General features: G+C 52.8%; 1 protein-coding gene across 1 annotated transcript in view; it reads left to right on the top strand.

Moving 5' to 3' along the window:
• LOC125919792 (anoctamin-2-like) overlaps positions 1-10,872 on the top strand; it is a 22,959-nt gene extending 12,087 nt beyond the window's left edge. Inside the window, exons 2-3 of the mRNA XM_049626652.1 lie at positions 9,023-9,246; positions 10,457-10,872. Coding sequence (XP_049482609.1) covers positions 9,023-9,246; positions 10,457-10,804 — 572 coding nt within the window. The 3' untranslated portion in view covers positions 10,805-10,872. The remainder of the gene's footprint in view (positions 1-9,022; positions 9,247-10,456) is intronic.
• Positions 10,873-11,787: the final 915 nt, after the last annotated feature.

Below are 11,787 nucleotides of genomic sequence, written 5' to 3'. Positions count from 1 at the left end.
CATCCGGTTTTAAGGAAGAGCAGTTTGTCTTTGGGATGGTCACCACAGCCGCCTAGTAGAGGTGGAGTCATGAGAAATTACCAAATGGGTCTCTCAAGCTGTTCCCCCACTAGTTACGATGGGATCTCCAGTCCTTTTAAAAGTCTGACCTGGCAATTCTGGGAGTCCCTAGGGGCGTCTCAGATGTGTTCATGAACAATTCTTTAAGCTTCTACTTCGTGTTAACCATCTTAGCTGACGCTTGATGTTGAGCTCCACCTTGCCAAGCTGTGGGAAGGCACTTGTCCTGCTCCCGAAGCCAATTATGGGCCAGTCCTCATGTTTGGGGCTAAGCATACAGGGGCGAACAAGATGGGTACTGTTCCTGTCCTCAGGAAGAGCACCGCTGAGCACATGAGGCTTGCTGTCTATATGATATGAATTTACTTATTTCAGTTAACCACACTGTAGCGGAGAGAAAACTTTTGAGCAATTTCCTATCGATTATATGTGTATTTGGGATATCTTATAAAATCCTGAGGCGCATCCATGTTCCTCTTGTCTGCTGAATCTCTCTGTATCCCTCATATCTCATCCAGATCCACAGGCCTCTGCAGTCTGAGCAGAGCATTGTGATTACAGGAGCTGTCTTAAGCTTTAGCCTCAGAGCCAGTCCATTTTGGGCAGCAGAGATCTGTCCCACCTTCTTTGGAGAGCTCAGAATAAGGCAGAGCTCATCAATCTTGGTTATACCAGGAGGAAGAGATGAGAGGTAGGAGATGTTCGTGGACGGTGGAGGAAGATAGGGGACATGGTGAGACTCCACCAGGCATGACCAGGAGAGGAGCCAGTCACCCTCATAAAGTGGTGTGCATGTGTGCATGCGTGTGTATGTGAGCACATGTGTGATCTGTGTGGAGGGGCTGGAGGAAGGCTTGCATTTTGCTCACCATTGCATTGTTATGCTCTTTTCATGTTATTATACTTGGGAAACAGGTTACGATTAGCTAACAGAGCAGTTTTGATCAATTGCGTTGTAGACTGGCTGCTTCCTCCTGACATAGAGGGAGGGACGTTATCCCTTAATGTCATCAGCCACACAACCAACCACAGTGTAGGATGAGATGCCCATGAATAGGTTTCATTTGAGGAACTCATCCAGATCCCAGTCCCTGGGTTCTGTCCCTGAGGGAAGCGCTTCCTGAAATGCTGCTGCTTTTCTTGACCTGGGTCTTCACTTGTAGGATCCTGGCTCTGAGCAATGACTATAAGTGATCTTTGTTAAAAGGCCTTTTTAAAGGGTTGAGAAATGTCAGGAAGGGACTTACCAACTAGTCTTGGTTGAGGAGAGATGTTTAGGGGCAAAAGGGAGAACAATTCCAAAGATCAAATAGTAGGGATAAGAAAAAGCAGGTCACCTTCTTCTGGAAGCTGCTGGTAGTTTATTCTCTCTGATGTGTGTGTGTATTCTGTGTGTGTGTGTGTGTGTGTGTGTGTGTGTGAGAGAGAGAGAGAGAGAGAGAGAGAGAGAGAGAGACAGAGAGACAGAGAGGTAGGGAGGGAGATAGAAGAAGGAGGTGGGAGGGAGGGAGGAGTGACTAGCAGGAGATGATTGATATTAGCAGGAAAGATAGTAAGGGGCCTCGTAGGCCCTGTTAAAAAGTGTGTACTATAAGCCCAAAGTGCCCTTTCTTTGCCTGCCCTGAGTTCTGCCACGTAGCTGGTCACCTATTGGGACTACGTGGGTGGAAGAGGAACACGAGGGGGACGCATGCCTTGTTCTCAGGAGGCTGATGACCTGAAACAGGCAAGCCCAGCAGCTGATTGCGAAGGACCATACAAACAATTGCCCTTCTCCCTGGAATCTCCTTTCCTCCCTTGCCCATTGGAAGATGCCTCCTTGTCTTTTCTAGATGCTCCTCAAAAGTCACGTACTCTGGGAGGCCTGCTGGCTCTAAGCAGAGCTGCGGGCTTCTGCTACTGTAGTTCCTTGTTTATACTCCGGCCTCAGCTTTTCTCTTGTTCCTGAAATCTCCTTATTAATCTGTTCTCCTTATTAGTCTGCCTTCCTTGTGAGCATCTAGGGCAAGCCTTCTATTTCCAGTGTATTACACAGCGCCCAGGAGGTTAAATGGTCTGAGAAGAATAGAGATGTGAGCAATGGCATATATGTACGCTCCCCCACCCCCCAAGAGCGGCCAGGTGTGGTTGGAGCATGGCATGTGGTGCGTGCATGGGGCCAGGAGGCTGGAAAGGGTAAGCAGGCCATGGATGGATGTTAGGAGATGAAACGGTATTCGGCTAGGTAGGCAGGGCCCAGATCATGAAAGGCCCTGTGTGCATATCAGACAATTTGGTTTTCATCTAAGAAGAATGAAAGCCCCTGAGTGGGAGTAACTCGGTCAGGTTGTGACCTGAGGATCAGCGGGGAGCCAGCTTAGTGGCAGGGAGGCCAGTTAGCTCTTACTTATCCAGGTTCAAGGTAAGGATCCACACTGGGGCTGTATCTTCATTAGGAAGGGAATGTTTGAGCATCGGTAGAGAGAGGGCTGTTTTTGAGTCAAGATAAGCAGAGCCGAAGAGGGAGAGGGCACTGGAAGATCATCCCTCTGTTACTCTGGCCACATGCAGAGGCCCAGAAAGGTACTGTTTAACAGGAACTCTGGGGTAGAGAGTAGGGTGAACAGCAGGGCCCTTGCAAGGTCCAGATTTTAAGTGTGGAGGCTCAGATTTTGCCTGTCAGATTCATGTAGGAAAACAGAGTAAGACCTCAGCATAAAAAGTTGACCCTAACTGAAATGCAGTCCATCTGTCCCAGGATGCTTGGGGAGGGTCCAGGTGAGCGTCCTGAAGGCGCCCAGGTCTCTCTGAGGCCCACCAGGAATCTTGTCCCTGGCCTAGGAGAGCGTGGATGTACCATCTCCACTCAGGGCAGCCCTGCCCTATCTGGCTTTGCTGGAAGCAGTGGCCCCGAAAGGCCAGTGAGAGAGGTGGCCCTGTCTTTTGGGGCACCCACACTTGCCCTGCCAATGGTTAGTAGTGAGGCAGTAACAATGCCATGAGGGAAGCTTCGAGGAAGAGCCGTGTTGCCTGGAGGTCCTGCTCCCACAGGAAACCACCTCCTGCTATTCTTTCTTGGAGGCTCTGGAAACCTCCTAGGGCCCCGGTGACTCACCTCACCCTCCTCCGTGCCCGGTGAACCCACTTCCTGCTCCCCGTCTGTGCAGGCTGCTGCTGCCTTGCTCTTGACTGTGCCTCCGGGTCCCTTTGCTCCGGTTTTCCTGCCATCAGCTACTGCCCGAGCTCTTCTCACCACCCCCCCCACCCGACTCTACATAGCCTGCTCCTGCCCGGCTCCCCAACTCAGGGGCCCCTCCTTGCTCTGATCCTTGGCTGTGACCCTGAAGGTTCTTGCCAAACTGCCCTAGAGCTGAGGCATGAGTCGAAGGGTCCGGATCTCTCCCTGTGGCAGCTCTCCCCTCACCCAGCGTGGGGTAGCAGTGCCCACCACTAGAGAGTATTCCTCACAGTGAGACCCCTGCCCCTGGACCCCTGCAGGGCCAGCGGCATCTCCAGAGCCCCTGAGAGTTTTCAGAATGCTTTCATTGTATCGCTTGTCTCGGGTTGCCAGCAAGGGCTCCCTGTACTTCGCAGTGTATTAGCTTCTCAGCCAAGACAGCCAAGAGCTAAATGGGGGAATGGGTGTTGGAAGACCCTGGTGGTGGGTGAGAAAGTGCAGCACAGAATGGGGACCGTGGCTGGGGTGGGGCCTTGGGTAGGCGTGTGAAAGGGCAGGCCATGGGAGGACCCTGAAAACAAGCTATACCTGTTTTTTCATTGAGATTTGGGCCTCTCCCTGCCTATAGTCTCTGTTCTTTTCCCTGCAGATCTCTGATCCTGCTCCTTCTTTGTCTGCTTCTATAGCACAGCCTGAGGTACCTGCAGCCTTTCTGGGTGGTGGAAATTGGATCCTTCTAGAAGAGACAGAGTTCACCCCTGAAATAGTGGGTTCTAAAGGATAAGAGGGGCGCCTGGGTGGTTCAGTCGTTTAAGTGTCCAACTCTTGGTTTTGGCTCAGGTCGTGATCTCATGGTTTGCGAGTTCGGGCCCCACGTCAGGCTCTGTGCCAACAGTGTGGAGCCTGCTTGGGATTCTCTCTCCCTCTCTCTCTGCCTCTCCCCTGCTTGTGCTCTCTCTCTCTCAAAATCAAAATAAACATTAAAAAAAAAAAGGATTAGAAAGTGTGTGATGGTCCCAGATGAGAAAGGAAGTTGCAGTCATTGGGGATAGACAGCTGCCTAGTCCAGGAGAACTTCCAGGAGGAGGTGAGTAGTCAGCAGGCAGGTGGGTGGCACAGAAGGGGAATTCTGGGGACTTAGGGCACAGTGACTGGAATGGAGCAGAGAAATCGGAGTGGGCAGGTGCAGATGAAGGGGGCGGGCCCTGAGCCCCGAGTAGGATTTGGTAAAGATCCCTCACGTTTTCTGTAGCTCACGTTTTTACCATATCATCACACTCCCCCTGTGAGGGAAAGATATGGTAATGACACCCTCCTCTCAATCACGGAACTAAAATGTGCAGAGAAAATACATTATTTTTCTGAAATTCTGGCAATGCCAGGCCTAGGCACCAGGGGTCCTTCTGCTCAGTGTGGGGCTCATTGTGTAGTGGAGTGCCATTGGCTAGTCCTGGGAGGGGGGGTTGTAGAGTGGGATGGAGAAGGGTGTGGCTGTTGACCTAGCACTTCTCAGTTGTCTGTAGAGCCCACCCCTGTGTGACGTTCATGTCGTCCCAAATCACAGCCTGCCTTTTAGTGACTTTCTTATTCCTGGCCTGCAAAAGACTGTCCGCCATGGACCATTCAGACAGGCTGCAGGTCCTCCAAACATCAGGTCGAGACCAGAACACTGCCCTCCTCCCCTTCGATTCCTCCTCACCCTCAACAAGTGCAGCTCCCTCCCCTTATCCCATGGCCCTGGGTGCCGCTGTGCTTCAGCCTCTTAGCAAATGGAGCAGATAAGAATATTTAGAAAGACTAGTCTCAAAGAGGGGAATGGGAAGGAGGGTGAGGGCAAGGCTGGAGAATGGATGCAGCACCTTTCAGTTCATGGTGAAGGTTTTCTACTCTAGCAGTGGGGAGCCACTGGAAAGCTTTCAGTGGGAGAGTGGGGCGGTGTGATTCGAAAAGATCCCTCTGAAGGTGGCAGGGGAGAATGTCTTGGGACAGAGGTGGATGTGGGCAGGGTCTGGTGCCAAGCTGGGGTTGCCCTCTGTCCATGTTTAGCGGGAGGCCCCTGGTCATTTTCATCTGGTTACACTTTGACTAGGTGAGGAAGACCTTTCTTTCTCCCCACCCCAATGCTCCAGGAAGTTTATGAGGGTGTGAATAGTTGAAAAATGGGCTAGTCCCATATGGGGGAGTCACTTGGGGGTGGTCAGATCTGGGCAGAAGCTCGGAGCACAGGAGTTCCTTTGACTAGACAATCAGTGGGCTGCCACCAACAGGTTACCTTTATTCAGTGACACCAGCCAATAAGTGCCCCACTCTCTGTAGTTCCCTGCTGACCAGTGGAGTCCATTGGATAAAGCTTGGAGGCCTTCGTCTGCTGACTTTACATGTGTCTTTGTGTCCTCTAAGCCCTCCCTACACTACCTCAGCTTCTGGAATTTAAGTCAAGTCTGAAGTGGAAGCAAATTAGCTTTGCCTGTAGTATCTGACTATTTCTGTCTTATACCTTGATCAGTGGCTTCTCGAGACAGGAATGTGTTACTTCTGATTTTCTGGTTCCCTAATGGCCAAAATAGCAGGTGGCCCACAGCTAGACGAAGAAGCACATTGTAGCCAGAGGGAGGAGCACGGGTAAGACCCTGGGCCAGGAGGGAGTATGGTGCATTCCAGACACTGCAAGCAGCGCGGTATGGCCGGAGCTCAGAAACGCAGAGGGACACGGGGAGAGATGAGGTGGAGACGTGAGCGGGCCAGGCTGTGCAGGGGCTCACAGCTTGAGAGTGGTGAGAAGCACCAGAAATCTCCACACACGTGGGTGTCATAGTGAGGTCGACATTTTGAAAGGACCCCCTGGCTGCCTTTGGAGAACGGTGAAGGAGAGCAAGGGTGCATGGAGTAGGCGCTATTGGGAGGCTGCTGGGGTTATCCAGCTGAATAAGTGTGGTAGTTTGGGCTAAGGTGGTAGTCATGGAGGTGGTGAAAAACAGATGGATTTGGGAGATATTTCAGGGCAAAATTCATAGGAGTGGTGACACATTGGCTGTGGGGCATGAGGGAAGAAGACTCTGGAGGCTGCCTGTAGATTTCTGGTGTATGGACTGAACGTAGTGGTGGCATTCATAGCCATAGGGACTCCTGGAAGAGAGTCATCTGGTAGAGCAGATTGTAAGTTTGGTTTTGGAGATGGAGGTTTTGAAGGGGCTCTGAAGCATCCAAGTGGAGATACCAGGTAGGCGGGAGGATGTGTGGATCCAGAAGCTGGAAGAAAGTAAGGGTTAAAGGTAAAATGTTGAGGGTTATGGGGACGTAGGTGGTCATTAAGGCCATAGGAGCAGATAGAGTATCTAGGGGGGCATAGAGAGGGGCATAGGAGCAGATAGAGGGCAAGGGTAAGAGTGTAGAAAAAGAGTGTAGAAAAGGGTAAGAGTGTAGAAAAGAGGCCCCAGGTCCAAGCCTTGTGAAAATCCATCCAGGGTATCCAGAGGTGGGTGAGCCATGCCCTTCAGGGCACCCATAACCCAAGAAGGCAGCTAATCCTGAACACCCAGGGATCTGTTTTGCAAGGCGGCGTGTACCAAGAGGCAAGTAAATGGTCAACGAAGGAAAGATTATTTTCAAATGAGTATCATGTTCCATAAGCTGTGTATGATGGCCTTTACTTCGGATCAACCCCAATTCACCTTTTTTCAGCTTCTTAGAGGATTCCTGTGGAGCGTGTTCACTTGCCCTATTCTTCCTGATGCCCAGACATCGCTCACATCCCACCCCCCATCCCCCCAACCCCTCCCCCCATCTGCCACCGCAGCCTTCATTTCATGGTGTAAGCCAGCTCTCTTGGATCTTTCCACCTCTGTGTCATTACTGCATGGTATGTCATTTGCATTTGAAACAACTCAGCCATATGCTGTGTTCTCGTTGGTTGGGAGAAAAGGTGGGCATAAAAGCAGGGCCTCATGCAGCCATGGTCTGTGTGTCAGAGGCAAGCAGAGGTTGCTGCTGGGATGGCTGGTGGGGCCCCGAAGGCTAGCCTCAAACCCCAGGTTGTACCTTCAGGAGACCGTGGCTCCTGGGTAATGGTTTGACCAAAGTTTTGGGCTGACTCTGAATATGAGCTATCTTGAGTCACAGGTGTGAATATGAATATGGCTGTCAAGGATGCTTGAGTGAACGTCACCTTTGTCATCTGCCCAGTTATACATCAGTATGGTCTTGGGCTCCTTAGACATGCATCTGAAGGTTTTCAAGCCATCTCTGGGCTGTAGAGCCCTGTTCTCAATGCTGCCCTGGGCCAGATGGCGGGCAAGCATGCAGAAAGGCACAGGGGAAAGGGATGAGGTGAGACTAAGGACCGAGGAGAGAATCCACTCCCATGATGTCTTGAACTGCCCCCTGTCGTTCTACCAGCATGCATACCCACTGTTGCTTTTCTGTGTTCTCTCTCCTGCCTTTCAGAAGCTGTCCACCCTTTGAGACCAGCTTCAGGCTCAGTTCTCAGGAAGCCTTCTAGCCTTTCTGGTCTTCCACAATACGGACTAGAGCCCACAGTGTAGAAGTAAATTATGAGAGCTTTCCTCTGCTGGTCTTCATTGTGCTTCCTACCTGCCAGGTCTGTCCTCATAAAGAGATGATAAGATTTTCCAGTGTAGGGACCAGGTGTCCTAGGGCTCCTGAACTGTCCAGCAGAGAGCTGGGCACCTAAGGGGCTGCTCTACAAGCTGGTCACTGATCAGAAGCTCTCCTTCCAGGTGCTTTTTGTTCCTTCATTCATTCAGCAGGTGCTGAGGGCTGAGCTGGATGTATATGGTATGATTTCTTCTTACACGGAGCTCAAAATGAAAATAATAATAATTATAATAAGCACCTTTTATTCCCACCCATGGGCTGATGACTACCCTGGGTGTTTCGCATGTACATCTCTGCTTCGAATTCTCACTACAACCCTGCAAGTGTGGGATTCTCATGTTGCAGTTGAAGAAACAGGCTCAGAGAATTCTCAGAGCAAGTGGCAGAGCTCAGGGTTAGGCCCAGACGCACTGGGTTTGCTGCTTTGCTGGAAAGAGTATTTCTCAGACGCAGGGACAGATCGAGTCTCATCAGCCTCGAGGCCCTGGCAGCTAGCTCATGGCCCCTGCCTGGGGCTTTTTGGTGCAAAGCGGAGTGTTTAATGCTTCAGTCCCCTCCAGTTGTGACATTCTGCAATTCTGTCACCAGCCTGGGTCTTTTCCCTCCAGAGGTGAAGCTGGAAGTTCCCTGAAATAGCACTGCTGCTCCCACTGTGGGTTGTTCCGGGGGCTGTTCTGGGGAGGGTCCAGAAGGGGCTGTGGAGCTCCGAAGCCCCGGTGGGGGCAGCAGGCGCATGGGAACCCCTCAAGGGCATTGGAGGCAGTGCTTTTGTCAGAGCCCGGCCCTGCCCTCAGGGGCCCCACAGTTGGTCTCTCTTCCTCTTTGCTCTCTCCTCGGGCCATGAGGGCCGCCTGGCTGCCCTGGGAGAGGCCCCCAAACTCAAGCCTTTGGCATTAATTCAAGGTGTCTCTCCAAGGAGTGCTCCACTTACCCTGGCTCGCCGGAGCCACCTTCTCTTGTTTGGGAATTATAAGAGGTTATAGCACCCATCATCTGAAGGGGCTCCTGCTGGTGGCTCCACGCCCAGGGTGCGTGCGTGTGTGCATGCATGTGTATGTAGCGGCTGAGACCCTCTTCCCCCCTGGCTAACCAAGGCTGTGAGGAGATGTGGCCTTTTTCTTAGGGACATCCCAGTTCCCCTCCCATCAGTGCCTCAATTTCTCTGTGTCCTGGGTTTTCTGTCACCTGAAGCTGCTTTGCCTCCTTTGTCTCTTCCTCTCACAGATATCCCCCTGCTCCCTGGCTCCCCACGCCGGCTGAGCCCTCGGGCAGTGGCCAGAGGTGGCCAGGGCCCCAAACGTGGCCAGCAATACCTCAAGGTTCCCGGTTCCCAAGCCCCGGGTCCGCAGGGCAGTTCTGACCATGACCGAGATTCTGGCCCGCCCTCCGGTGGAGGGAGCTCCTGTGGCAGCTCGGTGAGTGCTGGGGTGGGGTAAAGGCTGGCCCTGTTGGGGGCCCAAAGGGAGCCTCTTGACTGAGACACTCTCCACCTGGGGGGCAGGGGTTTGTGTGTGTGTGTGTGTGTGTGTGTGAGAGAGAGAGAGAGAGATCTCCAGGGTTTTTCTTAGGGCCTTTTCCTCTCTCTCTCCAAGTCATGGTGGCACAGTGTCCCGACTATGCTGGAGTCTTGTGGTCAGAGGACAGGGAGAGGGAGGTGTGAGGCCACGTGAGCCCACCTGTTGGTCTGCAGACTCCTTGGCTCCCCTCACAGGTCTGAGGAACCAGACCTCTGCCGTGGTGGCTCTGAGGCTCTCCCCTGTGGCTGGCACTTCATCTGGTTGCCCAGGTGACCTCCCAGGTGGCTGCAGAGGCAGCTGGGTACCAAACCAGTAATAAACAGGGAGACGCCCAAAGGGAGGGAGGCAGGTCCCTCGCCTGCTCCGCCTTGTTCTTTCCCCTCCTCTTCTCTCAACCTCCCACCTCCAGGCTGGTCGGGAGCAGAAGTCAGTCCCCCTGCTGCCGTCCCCACTGGTGGCTGCAGAGGAGGAGGAGGAGGATGTGGGGCTGTGAAGGGGCATAGTGTAGAGTGAATCCCCGTGGGGTGGGGCTGGGGTGGGCCGGGTGACAAGAAACTGGCCCTTGTTCCAATGGATCCAGAGAACTTGCCAGTGAGTAATCTGTGTGTGTAAGCGTGCATGCGTTTGCAGGCAGGCCAGCGGATCTGCAAGGAGATGAGTGTGCGTGGGTGTGTTACCATGCATGTGGAGGGCTGTGTGTGCCAGAGTGCACTTGTGCACAGATGGGTGCAGGAGAGCTGGTGCAGAGGTGCTGTGTGTCGATGCTGTGTGTGCGTGTGCAGGGGTGGTGCATGGCTCTGGTGTGCAGGCAGGTGCGGAAGCACAGGGCTTCGCTGCTGCACGTGTCGTCTGTGCGTGTGAGCATACATGTGTGCACGGATGCCAGGGCAGGAGTGAAGGCATCGGTGTCCAGGCTGTGGACATGTGGATGGAGGGCTGAGTGGGCTGGGTATGGTGGAAGGACTTAGGCCACTGTGTGGCTTTCACTGGGCCTGAGGGCCTTGCCTCCTAGTCCACCGCCCTGGGCCCAGAGCACAGGGTTAGCCTCCTCCGTCTCTCACTCCTCCTCACTGGACCTCGCTGTCTCTGTCCCGTTCTCTCTGGCCAGGTCATCAATAACTACCTGGATGCCAACGAGCCAGTGTCCTCGGAGGCCCGTCTGAGCCGCATGCACTTCCATGACAACCAGAGGAAGGTCGACTATGTGCTCGCCTACCATTACCGGAAACGTGGGGTGCACCCTGGCCATGGCTCCCCTGGCCCCTCGCTGGCGATTGTCTCCAATGGGGAGACGGGCAAGGAACCTCGTGCTGGTGGCCATGGTGACATTGAACTGGGGCCACTTGATGCCCTGGAGGAGGAGAGGAAGGAACAGCGGGAGGAGTTTGAGCACAACCTGATGGAGGCAGGGCTTGAGCTCGAGAAGGATGTGGAGGTGAGGCTGGGCAGGTGGTAAAGGGTCGTGGGATGGGATGGCCTTGCAGGACTGGGGCCCTGGTGACCAGTGTCACCTGCCGGGAGTGTTGGCTTTGTTCTGGCAGGTGGCGTGGTTTTTTTTTTTTTTTTTTTTTTTTAAATCTGATGAGCATACAAGATTTTCTTGTTCAAAGACTTGAGGAAGAGCATTGGTATAGCTGGTGCCTCTGCCTAGGGGAGTCCCAGGTGGTGAAGGCAGTGATGGTGATGTCCAGCCTGTTCCATGGGCATTGGCCTAGAGATTGGAGGCAAGACACTTCTGCCTTGCCTTGGTTTCTTTAAATGGTTTCCTTGGAATGAAGACCCAGATTGCCTGTGCAACTTTGGATCAAATTCCTCTCTAGGGCATATACTTCACTAAGGAATGTGCTTGCCTGAGGCCCTCTGAGGGAGATGATTAATTGGAAACTGAACATTGGACATATTTTATCAACTTGTGAGCTACATATATTCTCACCCCTGGTCAGTAGCAGCCTAAAGGAATCCATGGAAGTCCATTTATCTACATATCCATCTGTCCATCCGACCATCCATTCTTGGATCCATCCATCCATCCATCCATTTCTTCATATCACAGTGATCCTTTAAAGATGACTTGGCCTAACCATCCCCTCTGAACTCATCTTCTACCCCTCCCACCTTCCTGTACCTCCTCCAGCCCATTGGCATTATCTTGGTTGTGTGTTGGTCACCCTTACCTCAGGGCCTTTGCGCTGATTGTCCCCTCTGCCTTGGGCACCCTTCGCAGACCTGGGCATGCTCAGTCCCTCACTTCAGACCTCTGCCTAAATGTCACCTCTTTCCAGACATCTTCGTGACCATCCTAGCTAAAATACTCCCACCCTATCATTCTGTTCCTTGACCGTGCTTTACTTTTCTTCATCACACTTGGCACTGCTACCTGAAACAGCATAATAGATTTGTTTTTTTATCTGCGCCCCAACCAGATTCATGAAGGCAGGG

The sequence above is a fragment of the Panthera uncia genome, chromosome B4, assembly GCF_023721935.1.
Source record: "Panthera uncia isolate 11264 chromosome B4, Puncia_PCG_1.0, whole genome shotgun sequence".
NCBI lineage: Eukaryota > Metazoa > Chordata > Mammalia > Carnivora > Felidae > Panthera > Panthera uncia.
Note: the sequence above shows the minus strand (reverse complement) of the source record. Positions and strands in the feature narration are given on the sequence as shown.